General features: G+C 32.9%; 1 protein-coding gene across 4 annotated transcripts; it reads right to left on the minus strand.

The window, feature by feature from the left end:
* Positions 1-2,587: 2,587 nt before the first annotated feature.
* On the minus strand, positions 2,588-27,272 carry LOC106468847 (TIMELESS-interacting protein-like). 4 transcript variants are annotated; one of them, XM_022397205.1, is made up of 7 exons: positions 26,477-26,493; positions 24,089-24,188; positions 18,437-18,639; positions 9,682-9,757; positions 8,462-8,584; positions 6,708-6,995; positions 2,588-3,765 (listed from the first exon to the last, which is right to left on the minus strand). In XM_022397205.1, exons 2-7 carry the CDS (start codon positions 24,122-24,124, stop codon positions 3,190-3,192), a joined length of 1,302 nt encoding a protein of 433 aa, XP_022252913.1. In that variant the 5' UTR covers positions 24,125-24,188; positions 26,477-26,493; the 3' UTR covers positions 2,588-3,189. The 4 variants fall into 4 exon arrangements, with proteins under 4 accessions (XP_022252913.1, XP_022252914.1, XP_013784742.1 ...); XM_022397206.1 differs by lacking the exons at positions 24,089-24,188; positions 26,477-26,493 and adding an exon at positions 27,123-27,272; XM_013929288.2 differs by lacking the exon at positions 26,477-26,493 and having other exon boundaries at positions 24,089-24,399.

A 27,272-nucleotide genomic window follows, 5' to 3' on the forward strand; every position in this document is an offset into this window, starting at 1 on the left:
CTAATCCCTCAAAAAAATTCATTTATATTTCCTGCATCTAGGCATAAATCATTTGAAGTTAGATGTAATTCTGAATTAAACTGAACAAGTATTTTCTTTAGATTATACAAAAGTTAGCTTCAGTTCATTATCTAAGAATGTAACCACTCCAATCATTACAGATTAAATGGTGATATATTCAATAATTTTAATAAGCCTTAAAAACACAGCTGAAAGAAAGAATAACTAATATTAAGATTTTTTTTTTAAACTTTTAGTAATCCCAAATTAAATATAAACATCTTTTGCAATTTGTGACAAAATGACCCAAGCGCTTTCGAAAGGTGGACCTTTCTTCTTCAGGGGCAAACTGGGAATGGTGGTGTAATTGAATGAGTGATATATATATATAAAGGGAGTTTAGTGACGTCAAGAAAATCTGCATTACATTTTTCTAAATAATCAGAATCTCAAACAGTAACTGATCTTGCCAGACTGGTTTTAACTATGAACAACTTTGAATTCAATAATTAGTATTACACTCAGGTTAACGGTACTGCAATGGGTACCAAAATGGCTCCTAATTAGGCCAACATTTTTATGGGTCTGTAAAACCTCATACGTGGAAAAGTTACATAGACAACATATTTTTCATTTGGACAGCCAGTATTAAATGTCTTAAAGAATTTATCTCGCATGGAAATTCCTTTCACAAAACAATCAAGTTTACCTGTGATTACTCGCCTACCTAGATTAACTTTCTTGATGTGACTGTTTTTAAACAACAGAATTTAAAACACTGACTTGTACAAAAAAACCTACAGACAGACCACAATACCTTCACTATAAAAGCTGTCACCCCTCTCACACTAAACAAAACATTGCCTACAGTCAAGCTCTTAGAATAAAGAAAATATGCTCAGATGAAACACTACAGAAAACACACCAAGGATCTAAAACAAACCATATTACAGAGGATATAAAGATACCCAAATCGACAGACAAATTGAAAAGACTAACAATACTCAACAGAAAAACATCCTAAATCAGAGCAATATTAAACTTTCAAATATAATTCCTCTTATTATTACCTATCAGTTTAAACTCAGAAACATTTTGTGAATTCTGAAAAAAATTTACATCTCCTTCCAAAAAAATAGAACTCTAAAAAATATCCTCGTTTACACAAAAGTGAATTACATCCCACCCAAAAATGTTTGTCGTCCATGTAATAAAGCCTGTTGTCAAACCTGTAAGTTCATAAAAACCACTGACTCATTTTCTGACAAGCACAACCAAAGAAACTTTAAAATATCCAAAGAAATCACTTGTGAAACAAAAAACACCATTTACCTTATATAGTGTAAAAAATGCAATTACCAATATGTAGGACATACATAAACAACTCTTAGAGAACGTTTAAACAACCATGAATCTTCTATTAACACTGAAAAAGATCTCCCTGTTACTCAACACTTTAACCAACCCAGTCATTCCATTAACAATGTTACTTTCATCGGCATTGAAACAAGATTCAAAACTAAAGCAGATAGAGAAATAAAAAAAAAGCTTATTCGACTGCTAATCTAAACACTGTTTAACCTTTAGGAATTAATCTAGATCCTGGAATCAATGATCTCCATTCATTGGTTTCATTTCTGTCTGAAAAATAATTTTTATTCTTTTCATGTAATGTGAACACTGAATTTCCTAAACTTACTATTTATTTAAGATGATTTTTCATACCTGTTTTTATAAATTGATTAGCATAACATATTATTTTCAATCAGTCTCCAGGTGTCACCTTTATTTTACATAAAAACTTAAGTATAGTTTTAAATATACATATATTTATCCATTTTTAAAGTAAAATATCCCAAACAACTTTTCACCTACACTCTCGCTATCGGCTACATTTCCTGGAAAACCGGATGACCTTCATGATGTCACTAAACTCTCTTTTCATTTGATTACACCACCATTCCCAGTTTGCCCAGAAGAAGAAAGGCCCACCTTTTGAAAGCGCTCGGGTTATAGGGTTTTTATTCATTTCTATCAAGACTTCTTGAACCTACGTGTTTTTCTAACATCATCCAAGTATACTATAATACCAAGACATAGACAAGGAAAAACCAGAACTTAATTTTCATGAAAAAATACAAAAACTCCCAATAAATACTTTATAAAACAGAAAACACTTTGGCTGAAAAATTTAGTTACACTGTTAAAATGCTGAAAAAAATAAGCAGATCATGTACATACAAGTTTCATAAGTGTCAAAATGAGGAATGTTACAACATGAAATATCCATGCTCTCTAAGGCTTTTGTATGTTTCTTCCAAACAGTATTTTCAAGAAGTATAGCTTTCTAGAAAAGTTGGTAAAATTCATATTAATAAAGAGTTGATTATAAATTATACTAAAGTTATGACTAAAAATCAGAACTACTAAATTTGTATATGATGAACCAAAATGATTGTCCACAACCTACAACTCGATTTCTCAAAGGTAAATTTAAAAAGGAAAGAAGAGAATCTTATTTATTATTCAATAAAAATATGTTAAGTTCAGACATATAGTTAACTAGAAAATAAACTGAAAAGACGTTTTAGAATAGTAATTTTATTGACAATACTTTTTCAATTTTTTCTCAAGGATAACAGTTACACAAATATGATAATTATACACAACGTAATGATGAAGTGCTCTACAGAGTTTTCATTAAATAATATGTTGAGAAGAGTTTGTTGTTGTTTAAACATATATGAATAGACTATTTCAAAATAACTGTCTAAACAAATAATAGGGTCTCAATGATAAAACATTTTAATATATTGGTTATGGCTCTTTAGTACTGATAAGCAGCTTCTAAGGAATACAGCTGCAACATGAAGATAGAACATATACCAACATGAAACTGCATTTGGTTTCACTAAATTAACTAATTTCAGTTATACTTTTGAAGTCAGTTTTTTTCTATATTGTATTGTTTATATTGTATCCCTAGAGTTAAAATTAAGTTTCATTATAAAAATTATGCCTTCCACAATGTTAATGAACATGTTATATGTCATATTAAAAATACATTACAAACTTTCAGACTCTTATTTTTAGTTATTTTTTCTATTTTTTTTACATTAAAATAAAATACAAAGCTTTTCAGCATAAATTCAATACAAAAAACATACTATTAATGTTTTAAGTTAATACTTAATGATTACATTCCATTTCTCTTAGCAACTCTTCTTCAGTCAAAAAATTATCATTTATTTTTTGTTTATCCTTTTCTTCTCTGTTGTCTTTTCCTGGGTCAATAGATTTTGAGTCACTATTCACATGTGCAGATAAACCTTCATTCAATGAACCAGAGGCACAGTGTAGTGAAGATATATTTGTACAGAATGAGCCAGAACAGCCTTCTGGACTAGTGACACTGAGTGGAAGGTGAGAAGTTCCAGTTATTTCCAATTCATTATCTTCAACAAAATGTGAAGTAGTTCTTTCATAACTCGAATTAGAATCAACCTGTGTCAGTGGGGTAGTGACACTGAGTGGAAGAAGAAAAGACTCTTCAGTGAAAGTTGAAGTACTTTCTTTGTGACTCAAATTAGATTCAACCTGTGTCACTGGAGTAGCAACATTTAAAACCATAGGTGAACCAACTTTTAATGTATTCATGTTTGTAATGTCATGATCATTTTCCTGGGCTTGTAATTTTTGTTTTCTGCGCTCTTCAGCAATTTGCTTATTACGTTCAATTTTTTCTTTCTGCTCTTCTGTCAATGACTAAGGAATAAAGAAAGTGTTAGAAGTGAAAAAAAAAGGTACTTTCAATTAGGAATCTCTCATTACAAATTTATTACTAAGTGAACCACAATGGTTACAATACTGTTTAATGTAAAGATGTACAAAAAAAAATTAAACTGTGAGGTACACAAGTATCTGCAATAAGATGTTTATACACAGGTTACATTAATTTTTGTTTTTTCAATACTAAAATACTACCATACTAATACTTTCATCTAATTGTTAAAATTACACACTTTATCCTAAAAAAAAAATGTTGGATAAATTTAACAAACATATTTGAACCTTCTCTGATGAATATAGATGAAAAATACAGTATAAGACAAAAGTGAAAAACAATGATGCAGAAGTGAAAACAAAGAAACAAGAGAGAAGCCCAGTCACAAAGCCAATAACATAATTTCATATACTAAACAACTAATCATATCACATTTTACCCATTCCTTATTTTGATATTACCATTTGAAGGAGAGACAAATTATGCTTCTTTATTTATAAGATTAAACAGTCTAAAGAAACAATTCATATCACAGGAATATTTCTGAATCACATTTTTAAAAAATTTAAATATATACTTTTGATTAATAAATACTAAGAATGACATTCTAATAAGTGGTTGTTTAGACAGATGGTCTACTTTGTAGCAGTCCAAAACCATCTGTGTCTAATCTCTGATTTGGCAAATTTCTCATATTTTTGAGATTATTTCTATATCTTAAAGAAAAAATCTAATGATTTCATGTTATACTTCATTTGCTGATTTTCTATTTGAAAAACTAATAAAGCATCAAAAACAATTTAAGAAATTACATTTCCTGTCCTTTTCATTCTACAATATCTAACTAAACAGGTAGTTTGTATTCAGTAGACCACAAAAACTTTAAAAGTGATATCTTAGAATATAAAATGTACCACGGATGATTGAGTACTGTTACATTAAAACAAATTTTGGAGTCTCACTATTTTGTTATTGTTCATGTTACCACATGCTGTCTAACAATAGCACCTGCTTGCTGTGTAAATTCCATTGCAGAAGGCTCCAGCATAAGATTGTCATGTCCAAAGCACACCACGCCTCCCTGTCTGCTTTCAATATTCCATCTAGTGTACAACGAAAACAGCTTCCTAGTACCCATTTCAACAGTTTGATCACACAAAAATTCATAAGCGCCATTTCCAATGACTTGAATTATATTTGTATGAAATAGCATGAATACCCACTTTATTTTCTGGCTATGCAACAGTTGAACAGGATGTATGAGTGGAAGCTTCGTCCTGGAGAAACCATACACTGTTGGCCTCATTTCCAGACTGAGATCTTTCTTAATTATTTTGTGTACTGTTGCTGGAATACATTGACAGTTTTTGCCACTGACCTTTTGTTTGTGGATTCTCACCTATTACAAGATGCCACACTCTGCTTACCACAGCAAGGTATGACTTATTGCACGTCTCTTTCTAGATGGTCCTGGTGCCCAAAGTTTATTCATATTCCTTTTCTCCCCAATACTATGAAGTACAAGGGATATCTCTGATTTGTACACACTTTTATGATACAAGTGTCTGAATATTTTGTAGTAACAAGGGGGGCTGTTAAATGCCCTTTTGGAAAGCAATCACTTTTTGATGGTACCACACTACATTATGAAATGCCTTATAGGTTAAAATGTAGTTCTAATATGCTGCATTTCATTGCAGATTGTTTTAGTATATTGTACTTAACCACGTAATCATTAGTGTGTGGGACAAAGAAATTACTGTCTGCTTCAATAGAGGTCATAATTGTTTCATAAAAATAAAAGACTGAAATCAGAAGCTTACTCTGCTCAGTTAAGTAACAGAAACTATCTATTCCTGAAAATCATATCAGATACTGTACTTGTATCTACTCTTTATCTTTTCATTGTTTAACAAAATATATATCAACTAAACACCACAAGATTTCTTTTCATTAAACTTAGTTTTATACATTTCCAGACCAGCCAGAAATTCTTTTTATGCCTGCTTTCCATGAATGTAAAAAGGATTTTTCCAGGCTTACAATAGCAAAAATAGTTTAACTCAAAAAAGCATGTTTCACTATTTTTACTCTAATCTGGGCCTACATTATAAACATACACAGAACTGTAGCAAAGAAGGGAAAAAAACCATGAAAAGAGAAAACAATCAAACAAGAAGAACCACACCACATACGATATTCTTATTTTCAGAACTTGATTAACAAAAACAGAGGTTTGTAAAAATAATTTTTTCAAATCTTTCTTTTGTCTCCCACAAGATGCTGCCCAAGAAGCTTTTTGTTCAATACCAGAACTCTTCAATTGGGCTGGACGACGAGAGATAAAAGCTTATTGGGTAATGACTTATGAGACAGAAAATGTAGATCTGAAATGCTATTTTTACACACCTCTAATTTTGAACCACAGTGACAATTTAAGATGAACATGAAAAAAAATATCTGAAGTTAACTTGATTTTTATAACAATTATTAGGCCTGTTGGATTTAAGTAGTTTGCCAACTGTTGGCATTTAAGCTATAACTAATTACAGATCCATGCATCAAAACAGATGGCCAACTAATGCAGCTGTTCATTTGGAAGGCAGAGCAGTAATATTTATAGGTAATGGTCCCAAATTAACTATTTTGGGCTTTACAAGTGCTAGCTGCATGTTCTGAATTCTTCTGAAACATGTCAGTGATTAAGAATAAGCTTTTGCAGTGCATCTATGCAATTTTTGGTATATAAAAGTTTAGTAATTATAAGTTACTAAAATACAGATACTTGCAAAAATATTAAAATAAAATTATAAATGAATAGTGTAGTAGCATCTTTTCAGATTCTCCACTGATCAAGAACATATCCTAAAAAATTTTAAAATAGAAAAAGTAATCATTAGGGGAAAAAAAGAAGAAAAATTACCACTTTATTTGTTGGTGTTTTACAATCTTGAGGTATGGATGGATGTTCTAGTGAGGCTGGAAGATCTCTTAGAGTTTGGAAGCTTTCTGTCTCATATCTATTCATTTCATGTCCAGTATTTAATTCAGCTTCAATTTCTTGTTCCCGTAACAAATCCTCAAATATATCCTCAGTATTTTTATCATCCTGTTGTCTCCTCACTGTATCTTCTTCTTCCTCTTCCCCTCCTTCTCCAACAAAGTCCTCAGAGAAAATGGGCATGTCTGCTCGTATTCTCCTTATACATGTCTAATAAACATTATTTGGTTACTAGTTAAAATCCTGAAGAATTGAATGTAATTACCTATGCTCATTTCAAAAGTTACATTTTTGCTTTTATTAAGTGATTGGATACTAAGCCAGATAATAAATGAAAGAAAGAAAAGCAAACTTTTACAGGATTGTGCTCTTCAAGTACTTATATCTTAAAAGTGTGAAAATATCCATAACTTTAACACAACAGATTTTGTAACAAGAGTCAGCCTATTATAGTTTAACAACAGTTTTTTAATAAACAGTTTATTTGGGGCTATTACACTGAACAACGTATGAAGGGTATTTAGGTGTGGACTAACAATACAATAAATTTTTAGCACACTTTTTAACATTTCTGCTTCTCAAATGTTTACATAAAATGTGTTTCCACAAAATTATTGTTAACAATTATTCAAAATGTACATTGCATATATTTAACATTTTTTCTTGGCAAACCATACTTTTGGACTTTCCTAGAATGTGGACTGTAATCAACACTCAAATTGGTCAACAATCACTAATAACCACTTCACAAAAACTATCATGTTACCTATATGTATATATGTTTGTGTTAAAGATTTCTTTTTCACCAAAGGTAAAATTGAAAAGAGAATCTCTGACACAGAGGCCTAATGTATTCCCTGATTGGCTGCACCCTCTGCTGAAACTGCAGTTTCATATATTTAAGGCTCATTAGCACAGCTTGGGTCAGCAAACCAAAAAAATAGAGTTAGGCTTCTTATAATGGTGAAATGTAAATAATATCTATGGGGTTTTGAGTCTATTTTAATCCACCATACAGTAACCTAAATTAACTTAGGTATGTGAATAATGTTATGACATTACACCTAATTCATTATTTGATATTATCCAACAGACTCAAAATACCATAATTATTATTTTAGTACCTGTTATACTTAATGATTGAACTGTTATTAACCTACAATAACCATACACAATGCAAATTTCAACTTATGGAAAATAAGGCTAATGTTTGTTTTTCCTCTTCTTTTATTAACTAGAATTTCAGAGTTTAAAAACTATCACATAATCGTTCATATATTGAGAAAAATAAAAGTAATAAAATACAATATCACTTTAAGTAGCATTATTATTCTTTACTGAAAAATATGGATGTCATTCTATTTATTAACATTTCAGATAACAACAGAGATTTTGTGGTAGCAGCAAAAGCATCAAATGAAAAATTGCATAAGACAAATTACTGTTGCAAATCAACTGCTCAACACAAACAAACCCATTCTGAATCAATGAATTTCATAGGAAATAACGTTTAGCAATATTCAAGAATGTTTATACCAATTTTGGGACATGCTTCTGTATAAATGTGTATAGAAATTATCAAGTGTTTACCACTAATTGCATCTGCTTTAATATTCTAAAAAAATGTTATGAGGAAATAAAATATTTCACTTTATATGTCTCAAAGCAATACTTGCCTGTACTGGTCTCTTAGCACCCAACTTTTCAATTCTTTCTAAAACATCACTAAATGGAAGGCGTGGATACAAACGGTGTGCCCAATGTTCTAATATTGCCATCATTTTATCCAAGTCATTTGTCTGTAAAATATTGAAGCATGTTATTTATTGGTTTAAATATTGTACCCATAGCAAAAAAAGCATACACAAGTTTTATTACAAATTATAGACGTGTAATAAGTAATTTTGTCTCATAGTTCCACACATAACAAACATAATCATTCCTCTGTAACTTTATTTTTTTTAATATTGTGAAATAATGAAATGTCATTTTTTTATAATACTAAAATATATAAAACAAACTATAAATAAAGTACAAACAGATTTGCTTTCCATTATAAAAAACTGTTTTATCATAAATTTACTACATCAAACATTTTTATTTACATTGGTTCTTTTAAGAACTAGTTAAAAAATAAAGCAATCAATGGTGTGCCAAATATGTTAGAATGAAGACACTATATAATACTTGAAGCATTTCCGATGCACTATTTCAGGGCATATGTCACTTTGAACAGTTTAAAATAAGAAATTAACCATAAAAATTGTTATGTTCATGTGAAGTTAGTATTATCAAGATATGAGGAACAAATATTAGATTTAGTATTAAAATAGTAGTATACTTTGTTTACTAACTGACTGGGGTGTGGTAAACAAGTCTTGGGAAATCCTTAATAACAAGATAGACTTACTTTCTTCAAATAAATTATATTTTGACTTGATCTATCAATCTTATATTGGCATATACAAATTTGTTTTTTAGTTTCTTACAATACTAAATATTTTAATACAAAACTGTAAAGCTTATAGAGACTCAGTAAAAGAACTTGATTACTAAAAATAAGAATATATCACTGTGGTATGCTGTTTCAAACTTCCTGTTATAATCACAAATAAGTTCATTTAGCAGACAAAAAAAACAATGTATGCACCAAGTACAAGATAAAAAAAAGTAACAAGAATAAGAATCCTAACTTTAAATTATATATTGAAATACTGGAATGATTAAGATAAATATTTGCTAAACTTTAAACTGCAGGTTCTTTAAAGTAGTGCAAAAAATGTGTTGCTAGACATCCTGCATTTGACTATGGGTACAAAAAGTACTTAAGAGGTTGTATGCTCTTTCAAAATACATAAAATGTTTAACTTTCAAAGTAATAACTGTAAATGTTTACCTCATAGCCTTTCCCTTTAAAAGTAACTTTTTCAAACACCTTTGGAAGTAGAGCAATACCTCGTTTTCCACAGAGTCTGAAATGAAACATTGACAATACATGTAAAACAATATTACATAAGTAAACTTAACTCATTCAAAAATACTGAGCAAATGCTTATCTATCAATCATGAACCTTCTATAATTTGTAAATACAATTTTTACTGTAGGTTTAACCTCTCCCAAGAAATCTCGTCTCAACTCTTTACTTAAACATTAACATTTTCTTAAATCGAAAATGTATTTCCAATAATACTTACCTCTTCTCACACTACAGCTGTTACTCAACAGCTAGGGTTTCCTTCCTTTGCCCATCTAAGCATTGGTTTGAATTTTTCTCACTTGCTCCAGTCTTTTATTCCACACTTAATTGCCCTTGGCGATATCTGTCTCGTGACACTCTCCACCTACGGCAATGCACCATTTTTTGAGACTGACTCAATCTGCATTAACACCAGCTCTTAGTTGGGAGGAAGGGCAGGAGAGTGTGAGAGAGCTAAGTATTATTGGAAAAACGTTTTCAATTTAAGAAAATGTTAACTTCCAAAACATACTTCTCACACTACAACTAGAATCCTACATTGATAAGGTGTAGAGGCTGGTGAGGGCATTATCCATATAGAATGCAGCTGCATAGATTGTGGGTGTGCCAATAGAAGATTAGCATCCTAGCATGGAACCACACTATATCCAGAACAGGTATGCTCTTCACCCGGAACCTAATTCAAGCACTTCAAGGGTAATGTGATATAATCATCATCACTATTGGCCAGGCTCCAACCAGCTAACCGAGGTTCCAATGCTTGGGGTTGGAATTATAGAGCCATGGTTCCTAAATCCCATGTTGGTGGCTAGGCATTTGGGCAGCAATATATATACTTGTGAGTGTATCCCAACCTGTAGCTATAAAGTGATGCCTTACGAGCCACCAGAATCATGATGAGAAGATAAACAACACTGAAGTGGACAAACCCTCTTCTCAACCTGAAGAAGTCTGAAAGGCAACACCCCCCAACTCAGAATGACAGGATCCTGTATACCATACTCAATCTGAAGAAACAGAACTCATCTGGTCTGGAATTATTAACACTCATCTTCACTCCCCAGCCATGTTGGCAAGGTAAATTCCACTTGTCCCTGGAATTATGAGGAGGACATGAAATAAGCTGTGCTCAAACAAGGACCCAGGAAGGTACCACCCTGTGTTTGGAATTATGAGGAGACAATGAACCCTCTTCCATGAAAAATGTACTGAACCAATATTGATCAAAAAGAAGGGCCATGCTCAACCCAACTGGATAGCTGAGCATCAAATCTGAACCAGTATTACGAGTAGGCTCCCACATAGTCTGGTGCCTCTCCTACTAAAATCTGAGAAAAAAAAACATCCAGGATCTCTGGTAGGAGGGCCCCAAACTTTGCCCTTTTCTCCAAAAGTGGAGGAAATTCACTTGAACACCCTAGAGGAATAACCTCTGTCCATCACCAGAGTGACTGGAAACAAGGATGTTGTAAGGACTCCCTAGCTCTACTAGTAGAATATGGGTGGGTAATGCAAGTTGGGGAGTCATGATGAAAAATACTTTGGAAACAATGCAATTGGTGAAACAAGTTCCATAAATCTTTAAAAGCAAACAAACCCTGATTTATTAAATCCAATCATTGGCAGGGATGGGCAAGATCCCTTTATGCTTTGCTCATGATAGTCCATGAGTGGCAGTCCAGCATATACAGTAATACCACTCTAGGTGGTCTTATGGGACATTTTATCTCTACAGTGTGTGTGTTACAACCTAGATAAAGTATATTGTGTTAATGGTTACTAGTGCAGAATTGGTTTGATAAAAGCACACCTGTCTGGGCAACACTTACCATAGAGTAGGATCCTGTGAAAAAGAGATAAGGGACCCTGAAAAGTAAAGAAGAGACAACATTAGTAATGAAGATACTCACACCTCTGTATGATATAGCAGATGTGGTTAAGATAACTACAGGGGGTAGGTGAGAAACCCTCAGAGAAAAATACTGCCAGTTCATGCAAATAATGTGAGATAAAAGTATTGGGGGTGGTCCACATACCAGACCACACAGTGTCTTTCAGCAGGCATTTCAACAGGATTGCTAAGGGCATAGAAAGGTGATGAATCTAATGAGACATGACTCCCAGAAGTCTTCTCACCTCCAACGAGAGCCCAGAAAAAGCAATATGGATCAACTTTTGTACCCCCTCCCTCAAAAAAGTAATCAGGGATAAATCTCAAAAAACTGAAGGATCCCAATGAAGAAAAACTCATTGTCTAGTACTTCTAAAGGCATTAGTGTGGGCCTCACTGGACATAACAAACGATCAGAATCCGATCAGTCACAGAAGTGAGAAATAGTAGTCAGAAGAATTGGTGAAAAGGATGTATCCTCTTCCATGGCTGCCAGTGTCTTAGGTAAGATGGACCTTTTTGGGTATAGGAGGACATAGGTAGAATGATAAAGCATCCTGTACATATGCATTGCAAACAACTCCAAAAAGCCATATCTGCAGGCAAGCAGCAACAAAAAATAAACCTTAAGGGAAAGGTGATACATAGGACATGAGGCTAAGGGCTCAAACTAATGTTGAGAAAGAGATAGGGAATTGAAATGGTAGTTTGGGACGAAGGACTTCAAATGACTTGAAAGACTCAAATAATTTTCTTCTCTTTGAGTATCTAAAGGTATTTGATAAGGCCACCTTAAGTAAGACGGTTGTGGAAGATGTGAAACCCTCGTCAAAGAGCCATTTCAAAAAATGAGTCATGGTTGACACTTCTGAATAAAGTGGGTTCAACCTCCTTGCAATACACCATTGTTGACATGTGTACCATTTCTGTTGATAAATATCCATTGTGGGACTACACAAAGACTGAGACAGATACATGGTAATCTTGGAAGTAAAACCATGATGCCTTGCAAAGGAATACATAACCTCCATGCATGAAGCTTCAGGATGGCTGGTTGTACAATGTCGGATTGTGACTTCCTAAAAAGAAATGACCAAAGAGGAAGTGGAAGAGGTAGGCACTCCTGAAGATACCATAGAAGCAGAAAACAGGCTTGACCCAACCAACCTGATGCTACCAACAAAACCTAACAAGAGGTTGAATGAATCATAGCTAATAGTCTGTTTAACATACGAAACAGTGGGAAGGCATAGAGGTGCAATCCCACCCAGTCCTCAGTAAAAGCATCTATTGCCAATGCCCGAGGGTGAGGTACTGGAGACCAAAATGCTGGTAGTTGAGTGTTCCAACGAGTGGCAAACATATTGATTATCAGTGTCCCAAACAGATAGCAAATTCAACAGAAAACATTGCAATGCAGCATCCATACTGTCGGGAAAATCCAGTTGGGTCGAGACAATTGAACTGCCACCAAATTCATCAACCCTGAAACATAGCAAGCTAGTAGGATTATATGATGGGAGTGAGCTCAATAAAGAAAAACCAAGGTTTGAAAACAAATAGACCTGGACTGAGTGCCCCCTTGATGAGAAATGTAAGGCACTACCATGAAATTGTCATAGTGAAACATGACAATAATCAATATTTCCCCTCAGTAAGTCCAGACCTTGAGACATCACCCTTTCAACAGGAAATTTGAAACACTGATGTGCAGGGAAGCCTTGTTGTCTGTCCATAGGCCTTGGTATTCATGACTATTGAGATATGCACCCCTCCTTGAAGTAAGGCATCTGTGAAGAGATGGATCTCTGGTTGAGGTGGCTACAGAGGATCACCCATTGTAGTATTGCTTCAATCTAACCACCACTCAAGGTTGAATATTTTGATCCTGAATAAGGAGACTGGTGAATTTAGTAGATTGCTGTTCATGATCCATTGGTCATGCAGAGACCACTAAAGGGATCTCATGCATGCTCATCCCCAAGTAATGGAAGATTCAACTGATGCCCACATCCCCAAAAGAGAAAGAACCATCCATACAGAGGGAGAAGGAGACATATGAGTCAGACTGCCTATTCCATAGTGTGAAGCCTGATGGGAGTTGGCTAAACCTGACTGAAATATGTGTTGAAAAAGACACCCAGATGGATGATATATTGTATTGGTGTGAGGATAGATTTCTTGGTTGCAATAATAAAGCCTGCCTTGGTTGCTTCTGAAAGTAGAATCTGGATGTGACATTCCGCTAACTGATGAAATGGTGCCAGCAGTAACCAGTCGTCCATGTAATGGTGTGTGAACAGGCCTAGGAAATGGAGGTGACAAGAAAAGGCTTGTACAATTCAGAAGAATACATATGGATGGTGCCAATACTAAACCGAAGGGCAGAGACTGCAGCACCTGATTCTTGTGCGCAAAATACAAATAGTGGTGGGATGACTCTGCTATGGAAACGTGCAGATAAGAATCGGCAACATCGAACTTGGTCATCCACAGTTCTGGCACAAAATGCCAATGCAGAGTGAGGAATGACTCCATAGTGAACCTTGGAGGACCTAGGAATTGATGTAGACTACAAAGATCAATGACCAGACACCAATCTCCTGTCTTCTTGGCCACAACAAACAGATGGGAATAAAACTCTGAAAGAATTGGGATGACTTTCTCCACTGCTCCCTTGACCAACAATTCTCTCATAGCCCTGGTACAAAGTTCTGAAATCCAAGGATCTGTGAGAGGCAGAAACACTACAGGTTGGGTGCATAATGGTGGTGAAGATGTGAACTGAATGACTAATTCTGATGCAAGGACTTGTAGTACTCATGGATCCTTGGTAAAGGTTTTCCACACATCCAGAAATTCTCAGAGCAGAGCCCCCACAAATCCCAAAGGGACATGAGAGTCACCACCACTGCTGGCAGCATTCTGCCTCAGTGGAGGAACCTCGTGGATATTGGTGGAATCTATTCTCGGTAACAATGGTCCAAGGGGCTGATGTCGGGGGTTAGAAGGAGGGAAGTCGAGAAGCCAACGACTATAGGGATTAATGCAGATGGGCAACATCAACCCTTCATTCCAAAATCTCTGGAATTCCTGCAGAATTAAAAGGTTGGAGAAAGGGAGCCTCATGTAACTAACGGAAAGTGGCAACAGGTAGATAAATGCCCTCCAACAAAGCATCTCTACCCAACAAATCCCAACAACATACTAGCCAAGAGACTAAGGAAAGTGTAGAATCTGACCATCTAAACAAGGTAGATGCTAACTCGTCATCAAATTGATGTGGTGATCACTAAGAGGCTTCCAACAAAAGTTGGAGGGATGATAAATATCTTAGCACTGTAGTTATGGTGAGCTATTCAGGCTGACCAAAACTCTGTTCTGGAACCCCACATTTCCAGGAGCAGGAATATTCATTGAGAGTCTAAATGCACGTCCACCTGGCAGTGGTAGGCTAAAGCATATTGTTCCGAAAAACGTGGCGGACAAGGCATAGCTGTCCTTTTACTGAGCAGTAAGCCTCTCTGCATGAATTGCAATATCAGGGGATGGAGGGAGAACTAAGTATTTGCCCTCAGATACTTCTACCATCAGGGAAGGCACAAACTCAAAACATCACACACCCAATTTACCAATTGAAGAAAAGGAGCCAGAGGTGGCTGATCCAAATTAGCCCCATACGAAGCCCACATAATAAAGGAAAGCGATGGAAAAAGTGGATCTAAATTCTCTCCAGAATGTCCAGGATAGCTGTCCTTTCACTGAGCAGTAAGCCTCCCTACATGAATCGCAATATCAGGGGATGGAGGGAGAACTAAGTATTTGCCCTCAGATACTTCTACCATCAGGGAAGGCACAAACTCAAAACATCACACACCCAATTTACCAATTGAAGAAAAGGAGCCAGAGGTGGCTAATCCAAATTAGCCCCATAAGAAGCCCACATAATAAAGGAAAGTGATGGAAAAAGTGGATCTAAATTCTCTCCAGAATGTCCAGGATCAACCACAAGTGCAGCCTCAGAGTCACCTGGAGAAACACCACAGGATAAAATATATGTTTCCATCTCACTACAAATAAGGTCATGGACAGCCTCAACTGAGAGTGAACCCCCCAACTGCTGAGCACACTAGATATCAGGGGTGGGATAGTAGAGACCTGATTTGCCTGTGCTGGAAAAAGTGATCTGGGAATTCAAGCTATATATGGGCTTGCCAAACAACCCCCCCCCTCAAAATCAACTAGGTAAAATGCAGAACTCTCAATGTATCTCCAATAGTTGTAGTACACAGAAACCCTTTGAACACTTTGTCAAGAAAAAGTGATAATATTATCTGAATGAGGTGCTTATATACAGTACCAGGATAAAGGGTGCACTGACATAGATTGACATATATTGCCAAGGGCAATTAAGTGGGGAATAAAAGACTGGAGCAAGTGAGAAAAAAATCAGACTAATGCTTAGATGGGCATAGGAAGGAAACCCTGTCAATTGAGTTATAGCTGAAGTGTGAATGTTTTGGAAATTGCTTTTTTTCTAGTGATGTTTTATGAGATTTCATGTGTATGGACATTTTCAAATAATGCACAACAAAAATACATTACTTTTCACAAGGTCCTATTAGTGATGAATAAAATCATTCATATAAATATAGTATGAATTAAAACAACAGTATATCTATGTTACAAATTTCCAATAATGTCAATCAATTGGAAATTAAACACAAAAGTTTGCTAATTTAAATACTATTGGTGAAAACTTAAGAAAATCATCATACTTAATAAAACTATAGTTATTATAATATGTAAGATCATAAGATAGACTTTGGACATCTTTCTAAAACATAATGAAATTAAAAAAAACAACAAGGAATGAATATATTATTTGGCCCACAAACACACACAAAAAAAATCCAACTTACAGTGGACCTTATATTTTACATTATAATTGTCTAGAAATCCTTAATAATTTCTAGGTACTAGTCAAGGCAATGCGTTTATTACTGAAACATATACTGCCATGAAAACTTTAAAGCTGAAGGTTTACCAAAGATAATATATCTATTGCCTCTAATAAATACTTGCTATGACTGAAAGTTATGACTTTCACCTTTTTATAACTAGTGAGAATATATCTATATTCACATGCATTCATGTAACATTTTTTCCAAATTTTGATGAAGTTTCTGTATGTAGTTAATCACATACATGTTGACCGAATGTCTCAAAATCATAAATGCACACATAAAAGCTACATACATACTGCAAACTTTGTTCTTAAGTCTCAAGCTAGCATGTATGTGTTTCTGTAAGGAATTCTTGGAAGGAAACCCATTCAAAGAGGCAATAAAGAAACCTGTACATCTGGCTGAGTATACAATGTAGACCATTGGCTGAAGTATGTAATATGTTAACTTGTGGAACACTTGACTTTGTCTCACTAGAGACTTAAGTCACGTATTTCCATATTTCTGGGTTTTACTCTTGATCTCTTGATTTTCTCAACCCTAGCAGCCAGACAATTTTGAAGAAGCCCAGCCAGTTTTGGTAATGTAACACAGTTTGGTAAATAAATAATTATTTGTGTCTTAAACTACACTAGTGTTTGCTCATTCTCTTTTACTGCTTGTGTTCAATTTATTCTTTGCTTAATAGTAATATGTAGCATTTGGCTATTCTGCTGGATGTCAGTGAATCTGATTACCACATACTTAACTAGAGGAGCACTTAGTAGAGCCCATACCTCCACCAAGCAGTGTTGATCATATTCTGCCCTAAAAAAATACAAAAATATATCCATATGTCCATTGTTATCAATGGACAAAGGACCATTTCTAGTAGGACAATGGGGAATAATATTCTACACAAGTCCACCAAGTTTTATTAAAATCTAATTATTTTTGACTGAGTTATAGAGCAAAAATAGTGATAAACTGGCCCTCTTGCTAACAGATATTGATTTTCATGGCCTTGTTATGACCTTGGTCTTTAACCCTCTAAAAACTAATAAATTCTAAGTTGGGTCATAGTCAAAATGTATACCAGCTTTTGTCCAAATCCATTTAGCCATTTTCAAGAAATCCTGCTGACAAACACACACACAGGGGTGAAAACATAACCCTTCCCCTCACCAAAGGTGACGGAGGTAATGAACTATTTTGTATCAGATTTTAGAGTACAATTCAACTTTTCAATTTGAAAGATTTTTACAGATTATGACTTTCAGTTTTCAGCACATTTATGTTGTACAGCTGGTTTGGATTATGTACACAAAAATCAGATGGTCTACTCCAGATTTCTGAGTCATTTCTGTTGAAAACATTTACTAAAGCTTGAATGATGAGCTACTGTCTTCCATATAATGAAAATAGGAATGAGTTATGAACACAAAGTATTAAATCCAGACTTAATGTACACTGTACATGATTTTCAAATAACTAACTGCAATTTTGCCCAAATTTGGTTGAAAACAATCCTCAATTCTTAATAAATCAGAGCTTTTAATTTTAATTATTCTTTTTTTGTACAGTATTAGTTAAATTTATCATTTAAAGCAACTATTCAGTTACAGAGCAAAAATTAAAGCAATTTAATCACAAATTATATATATTTTTATTTTATTTCAATATTTTATGATTATTAAGTAAACTGAATTTCAAGTCACTACAACACACATAAATCATTTCTTTCGTTTCTTAAACATTTTAATAAGCTGTACCAATGTCTTTATATTTCTAAAACACTTTATATTATAATTTCAAAGAAAGTAATAAAAAAGTAACCTGTCTGCATCAAGCTTTGGCAGGGGATTACGAACAATTTTTTTCTTTGCTTCAACTGGCTGTTGACTAGCAGTATTTACATCTCCATCTTCATTTCTAACGTCTTGATTATCCTCCTGAGTATCATCTTCATTTTCAGCTGTATGTAACTCATCCAAATTTTCATCCTCATCAAAAAGGTTTTCCAAATCATCAGCATTCATCTACATATTTCCAAAATAAATTTCATGAGCTAGAAACTAACACTGACAAAAAAAAAGTCCCTAAATTCATAATTATCTTATTTCATCTACACATTTTGGAAGAGTTGAACTCTTTCACTGTAGTGTTTATAGATAAACAAATCTCCTAGTACCAGGCTTATATATAGATACACACTAAATAACAAAAATGTCTTAATATTTCGTTACTTATTTGAAAATGAAACTGGTGAAGTTTTCAAAGGGATATCTTTTATTCACAGTAAAACAAAACTGTTATTGTTATGGCAAAACTCTAGAGGGGAACATAAAGCTGTCTTAGCTGAAGATGGCTTCTTCCTTGTCTTATCATTCTCACTATTAAATATGAAAAAAGGTGATGGATCAATAGCATCAATTCTTTTAACAATCTTAAACATCTCAATCAGATACCCTCTAGCTCTCTTTTTTTCATGAGAAAACAAGTTTAAAGATCTTAATCTATCCTTATATGATAACAATTATACCCAGGTATCATCCTAGAAGCCCTCCTCTGAACCCTTTCCAATAATTCAATATCCTTTCTAAGGTAAGCTGTCTAAGACTGACCACAATATTCCAAGTGTGGCCTAACCAGTGACCTATACAATGATGTTATAACCTCTTTAGACTTGTATTCAATATTTCTGTATATACAACCTAAAATACTATTTGCCTCACCACTAGCAACAGTTCATTGTTTGAATGTACTTATGAGATTGATCAAGAACACAAAGATCCTTTTCTTCTATAACACTGTTAAGGTTATTCCCATCAAAATTATATGCATAATTCAAATTGTGATATCCCATACACATTACCTTGCATTTATAATTATTAGCCATCTGCCATTTATTCCCCCAATTCACCATATAACATGCCTATGGCAACAAATGTTAAGCGTGACTACTACATCAATTCATAAGCTTTGTACTTAATAAATACAGGGCTTTAATTGTGGCATAATATTCAATCTGGAATACTAAAATTATGTTTATTCCACTGGAATGTTAGCACCCTATCCAATGTCTAATTTGTGCAATATTAGCAGGAATTAACTATGCAACACCCACTTATAAAGTATCTTGATTGTCATTCAGAAAATAAATCCTAATGAATGATTGTCTAATACTTATGGTACATGTAATATTTTGTCAATAGAATCTCTAACAAGTGATAACATTATATCATAGCTTAAGGTTCTGACTTAGACACACACACTGATTTACAGTAGTAGAAATGCAGATTGTATTTACAGCAATACATAAAATAACGTGTATAAATAAAGATGATAAACAATTTTATTTTCACATTTAAACAAACCTGTTAGATCAAGGTGACAATACTGACAATTAACTTTAATATCTATTGTGAGGAAGTTATTTATCGTTACTTCTTCCTTTTGAAGGGATGCAACAAGAAGTATCTGTTGTGAATTGGGCAGCTGAGTTATTTTGAGACGCTAATAAAATTTGGAAAACGTTTACATATTCAAGGTAAACATATTCCTTATAGAAAGAAAAGGGTGGCTGCAAGTAGAAAACCAAGTTGGTTCACAAAGAGTATAAGAGATAAAATTAAAGAATAGCACCATAAATTTCTAAAATTTAAATTGACTAACATCATGGAGGATTTAGAAGACCAAAAAAGTTGGCCAAACAGGAAATTAGGACATCAAAAAAAGATGTTTGAGAAAAGGTTGGCTGAAAATGCAAAAATTAACAGTAAGGATTTCTTTAAATACATTAAGGATAAACAAAATGTTAGGATGGAGGCAGGGCCCTTGAGGGATGATAAAGAAAGGCTTGTATCTGACAATTAAGAAATGGCCGAGTTATTAAATTATTTTTCTTTAGTTTTTACCATTGAAGATTTAAGCAGTATTCCTGCTGTAGTATTTTCCCCAAAGATTTCGATGGAGGTTAAGGATCGGATATGTGAGCCATTTGCTACTATTTTGTTTTATAAGCCCTTGAATAGTGGGAAGGTAACAGAGGATTGGAAGTTAGCTAATGTAACTCCTCTTTTCAAGGGAGGTGATAAAAATTGTCCCAGTAATTATAAACCCATTGGTCTTACATCAGTTGTGGGGAAAAGTTTTGGAAAGACTGTTAAAAAGTTCTTTGCAAAGTCACGTAACAAAGTTTAGAATTTTATTGGTTTCACTAAGGGAAAATCTTGCCTTACAAATCTTTTGACATTCTTATGTAGGTGAGGGTAAGGGTGTAGATTTGGTGTATCTGGTATAAAATACATGACATACCCACATATCACAGGCATTACCACATTGGGTTTAATTTACCAGTGCCTGATCACATTTGCCACACAGAATGTAAATGACATTTGTCCAGTGTTTATGAATTGTATTGTGTAATCCATTTTGTGTCAATAAACAGTTCCTGGGATTACTAGATGTGTCACTAGTAAGCTAACTAAAGATACTGCCAACAACCTTGTCATGAATGGTATCGAACAAAATTGTCATAGAATAATATACATAAAATTTCATTTCTTGTTACTGAAACCATAAATCTGGGTAGAACATCAAAAATAGCACAGTAACAGCAGGCCAAGTGACCATTTGATTCTTAAAAAGAAAATAGACAATAATAATTACAAAAATTGAGCTAAGAAAACAGTTTGAAACTGATTTTTCTTCTCAATCATAGGAGAACAAGACAAACTGGATTCAAATATTTAAAATTTTATAATGCTTGGATAGAATGCCTATCTATGAGCAGTGTGTTTGCTTATTAGAATAAGAATATGGGAGTTGTTACTGGAGTACAATGCATAATCTATGGAAGTCCGAACATAGACTTCTTTTTCAAATAGTATTTGTCCGTATGAGTTGGAAATACTCAGCTATAAGCTTCAACTTACCTTAGTAGCCTCTTTTAAAATAGTGTAAAAGTTTGATCTTCTTTCTACAGGAAAGATATCAACTTACTGGAAATTATGTAGAGACAGGTTGCTCACATAGAATAATGTCTATTTAACCCTTCCATTTTGGGCTGGGTGGAATCTACCCAGCTTGTAACCACAAAAGTATTCATGAAAGTAATTATACTAGGATTTTTTATAATGCATGCATATCTACAAAAAATTTTACAGGTTACTGGTAAACATTACAAGGTTTTCGTACATAAAAATATCATGTTTTCAAATTAAGTAATAAGATTTTTTAATTAAAGATTTTCTCATAAACCTTTTTTTTCAGAATGTTGACTATCCAATATGCAAAACAATTTAATGCATTAGAACATTTTCAAATTTCACATGCGTAATCTTTATAATCTCCAGATAATTATCAAATTTCTTTTAGCAAAAACTTTATATTTTATTTATTTTCACTACTGTATTTCTGTATAGTTTGGTTCGATTTGACCGACTTCGTAACCTCAATAAAAAGTAGGAAAAAAATATAAATTATACTTTTTGCATTCTGAAATGACTACAAATTATAACACAAAAACACAAATGTTTAGTCTAAATAGCTTAAATCTCATAACATTATACATTTATATATATTTATTATTTTTATTATATTGACCTTCCAGCCATGCCTGGCTAACAATACAGAAGTTACAATGATGCAGTGCATGTGAACTCGTGTTACCATATATAATAATATATATAACTGACCTTTAGTCTTTGCTGTGTTTTAGTGGACTAGTATTTTGTAAAATACAACCACATGTCAATTATTATACATTATATATGCATATACATTATTACTATTTACAAATATGTTCTTAAACTTATTTTTCTTGAAACATAGAACAGTAAATAAAGAAGTAAAGCAAACAATTATCTCTTCTAGTTATGACCTTTGTACTTGTTTGTCATTTGTTGTAGGTTGCTAAGCCTTATGAAATTTCCCATGTGGAGGATGTGAAAAATAATATTTTTTTTGCTTTTATATATATACATTTTAAATAACCAGAAAGTTATAAATTACTATATCAATACCATAGAATTCCACTATAATTTATCAAGCATAGTAACTAAGATGTATTTGGGTCTAAAAAATATGAAATTTTGAGCTCACTAAAGACTTACCTTATCATTTGAAATGTTGTGTGAAAAGAATGAAATTAACACAATAATATGTCAAAATGGCTAAGAGAACCACTAGGAAGACAGGACATTCTGAGCTATCGATTGGTTATTTGTGTCATATATAGATGGAAGTGTATATAAGGGACCATTTCCAAAAATGGAAAGAGGTGAGTGGAGGCCACTGTGTTTGATTCAGCACATGAGCGATATCTTAGCAAAGAGAAAACATATGAGGTTCTTATTTTATATTGCAGTTTGTAAATATTGGAAGTTTGAGTTCCTAATTCATAGTAACTGTAGATTTTGTATTTTAACCTAAAAAAGATCTAATTTGAACTTATGCATTCAACATACCACATAACACAAAAATTGATGTTTAGCTGTTTCTTTTTAATATTTACTTTTAAATTAAGAAATTAACTATTGTATGATACTAAAATTTGAATTATGATCTACAATTTTATACCAAATTTGTTAACATAAATTCATAACATAGTAGTTCATTAAAATTTTGAATGCAAGTCAACAAATGCAATTACATGGCCTTTGATGCAATATGGTTAAGAAGTTTGAGTTAAAAGGAACAGCTTAAAGTTCTAGACTTGTTTTAATATTTGTTTTGTGAGTCCTGAGGCGACTTATGACCACTGGGGTATCTTAGATGCTGATGCATCATCAGTGATTCTTGGGCAGATTTACCTGGTGGTGCCAATCTCCTCTCCAGGTAACCATTCCTAATTAAGCAGTGAGAGACTAAAGGGAGGCAGCTAGTCAACACCACTCATTGCCAATGCTTAAGTTACTCTTTTACCAACAAACAGAAGCGTTATAATGCCCCCATGGCTGAAAAGGCAACAAGGATTTGAACCCACAACCTGTATATTGTAAGTTGAGTGCCCTATACACAAGGCCATTTTCTGTATTAAAGTATATTAAATAAGAAAATTTAGGCAAATGGACAATCTGCCTATAATTGGTTTATACAAGTGTTGAAAAGATAAAGATCAAAATGAAAATTAGTGATTTTAAATTTTGGAAACCTAAATATAGATTTGTTTTTCAAAATTATTATACTAAGTTACAAGCTTCTGAAGCAATTTACCTTGTATGTTGTGTACTTTTTTTTAAGGAAGGGAGCTTAAAACTTAACTATGAAATAACACTCAACCCTATGAATTATAATTTATATAAAAAAACTAAGAATGGGGAGTAATTCATTAAGGTTATCTTTTAGATATAATAACTAATTCTTATTGAGTATTCTCTGTTTTTAAATACTAATCCTCTAGTGTTACTACTACAATTAGCATAACAATAACATAAGGATAATAAGGGACCACTTAGTCCTTCAAAGCAGTCCTTTCACACTTACCCTTAAGAAAAGTAAGAAATCATCTATTCCCCTCATAAACTCTTGTGGAGTGGTGGCCTTCACTAGTGCCAACAGCAAATCATTCTATAAGCTAATTACTCTGTTAGGAAAATAAAAATTGTCTTTTCCAAATCTGAAATTTGTTCTTTCATCCTACTCTTTTCAGAATACAGCACTGAGAAATCAGAAGCCTTTAATTTTATTGATCCCCTAAATAATCTTGTAAGATTCAATAAGATCACTTCATACCCTTCTTTTATCAAGAGAGAATAAGAAATCTAAAAGCACTATCATTATGAATAGTACAGCCACAGCAATAATTTTAAACATCTTTAATGAACTATCCAAAGTTACATATATTCCATCTTCAGCAACTCTGTGAAAATAATTTAAACAATCTTTGGTATAATTACCAAAATAAAAATACAATGAATAGTGTTAGGAAATTATAAAACATTCAGTTTAAAACAAAGAGCTATTTGAATAAAGCAATGGGGAATGAGTTTGAATTTTTATTGAGGCTTGAATTTTCATTCATAATATGTACTTTCTTTGAACAACAGTTCATGATCATTACATCCATAAGTTAGAATTAAAAGGCACCTACATATGCAAGAATTCTTGCCATTTACAAATACAGACCTTGAAACACATGGGAATTTCTAACCGAACTAAACTTAAACTTCAAGCTCCACCTAACTTTCCTATATATTATCCCAATGAAATGACATCACACCCTGTTTCTTTAGAAAACTTTTCAATTCTAACTTAAGTTGATAAAAGAAAGTCTAAATATTCTGAATGAAAATTGAAGTTTCATTAGAAATTCAAACTCATTTCCACTTGTTTTATTCAAACAGCTTTTTTTAAATTAAATGTTTTAAATTTTTTTAACACTATCCATTGAATTTTTTTTATTAGTAATCACACTAAAGGTTGTTCAATTCGTTATTTTCATAGATTTGCTAAAGATGGAATATGTCTAATTCCAAAACATTCATTAAAAATGTTTACAATTGTTGGTGTGGCTCTACTATTCATTAACAGACGTTGCTTTTCACCAAATGAATCAACTGCTTACACTATCATCATATTTCTAAGCCCTGCCCTCACTATTATTTTTGTACATCATGTTTGTGTCTCATTAACTGTCTCTATTTCTTTTGTTACAATAATTAGTTGGGATGTCCATTAAAATTGCAAGAATGTGCATAAATTGTTCTATTGCATAGAAAACATGTACACTATCTTGACCTTACACCATAATATTAATAATTTTTTTGGGGGGAATACATCATACATTTGGAGTTTCTCACACATTAAAATAATCTGTATGCAGAGGCCTGCAAGTTGCAAGAGTCTGCATTACCATAAGAGTCCAAATGCTAAAAAAATTAACCATAACCTGATCAAAAAGGTAAAATTGTGTCATGATATTACTGGTGCACATTTTGAAGAGCTACGATAGAAAAATCATTGTCATCCTTCACTTTTGCATTGCCCTGTACTATTACCAGCATACAATTCACACCTTTTGTCTCTTAAATTTACATCAGCCAAACAATGGACTTGAAATCCATGAGAAAAAAAAACAACCTTAGGTTACACACTGTGTCCCACACTTTTGTTTATAAGGGAAAATGTTCATTTCCATTTTTACATGAAATAATGCAAAAAGTGAAGCTCCTTTTAGTTGTTACACTTCATGAAACCAATTTTTAGATATGTTTATAAAATAAATTAACAGGTGCATATAATATTATATTACTAAACTTCTAATCAGTAGAAGTTACAATAACAGAATGCTTGAAATTTACTGTTCAAAAGTTTTTAACTGTTATTGTTAAGAAATGAATAGCATAGTCTCTAACTTAAATTTAAAATAAAGTGTGTATGATAATTACTTGTGATGTTTGAATAGAAAGCAATCTGGAACATATAATTACTGTGGCATAGGAAATAATAATTCATAGCAGGAGTCAGCAACCCTTCAAAGATGAAGACATTTTTTCTTTTTGTCAAAGACCAAACCATTTTGAAAGCCACAATATGCTCTAACAGTCTAACATAAAACAAAAGAAAAATGTCATGGTGGGACAGCAGTAAGTCTTTGGATTTAAGTCACTAAAATCAAGGGTAGATTCCCCAAGGAAAACATTGAGATTAAATTTTTAACACACATTGTGCCTAAAAGATTCTCAATTTTTCTTCACAGTAAGAGTAAAGATTGAGAGTCACACAAATATCCTTAAAGAGCTGCAGGTTGCCTACCCCTGGCCTATTGTAATAATTTGATATTGTGAGCAATGCTATAGTATATAAAAAATAATTAAGTATTCAATGTTATTATTATTTATAAATATTAATAAACCAATGAGAGGGGCTTACAACACATTCTACTTTTCTAGCATCTAAAAAGAGCTGATGAAAGGTAGACAGTAGAAGACAACAAACTAATGTAGGCAATTAGCACAGCATTTAATCTTGAAGACGGCTAAAACTGGCCTAAAGGCTAAATTAAAGCTCACTAAAATAGTAAACACGTAAAAAAAATAAAGGCTGGTTGGTAATTTACTCAATTACTGGCATTTTTCCGTGAAGTTCACAGATACTATAAAACTTAAGTTAAACTTAAAAGTACACAAAATCAAGGCAGATGTTTATATTTATTATTTTAAACTAATAAGTTATGTTACTATTGTTAGTTTGTGTTTCTAAACACAGTTCAAAATTCAAAACCATGCAGACAATTCTAAGCTAAACTTCTAAAGTAAAGGCGTTGCTAAACAAAGTCGGTGTTCAAAATGAAAGTTACAACCTGTAACGTTATGATTTAGCAATCGGGGTTGGTAACATTACTATTAGTAATAAATAATGTTATTACTAATATCACTATGTTATATCTATGGTAAAATTTATAAATGAAAACTCTAAACATTTATACTTTTTTATAATATAGTGTATTAGTATAATTTAAATAGTAAAATAGAAATGTCAGAAGGATTATTTAAACAGCAAAACTTAAGCACGTTACTTTGACTAACGGAAGATGTGATTATCCTTGTTGGTTTTATTTAAAAACTGTTTTTATAATTAATACAGCAGGGTCACCAGAACAGGAATTCCCATTTATAATGACATTAGTAAACCCCTAAACCTAACTTCTTTCGTGCTTTCCCGCGAT

The sequence above is a fragment of the Limulus polyphemus genome, unplaced genomic scaffold, assembly GCF_000517525.1.
Source record: "Limulus polyphemus unplaced genomic scaffold, Limulus_polyphemus-2.1.2 Scaffold3188, whole genome shotgun sequence".
NCBI lineage: Eukaryota > Metazoa > Arthropoda > Merostomata > Xiphosura > Limulidae > Limulus > Limulus polyphemus.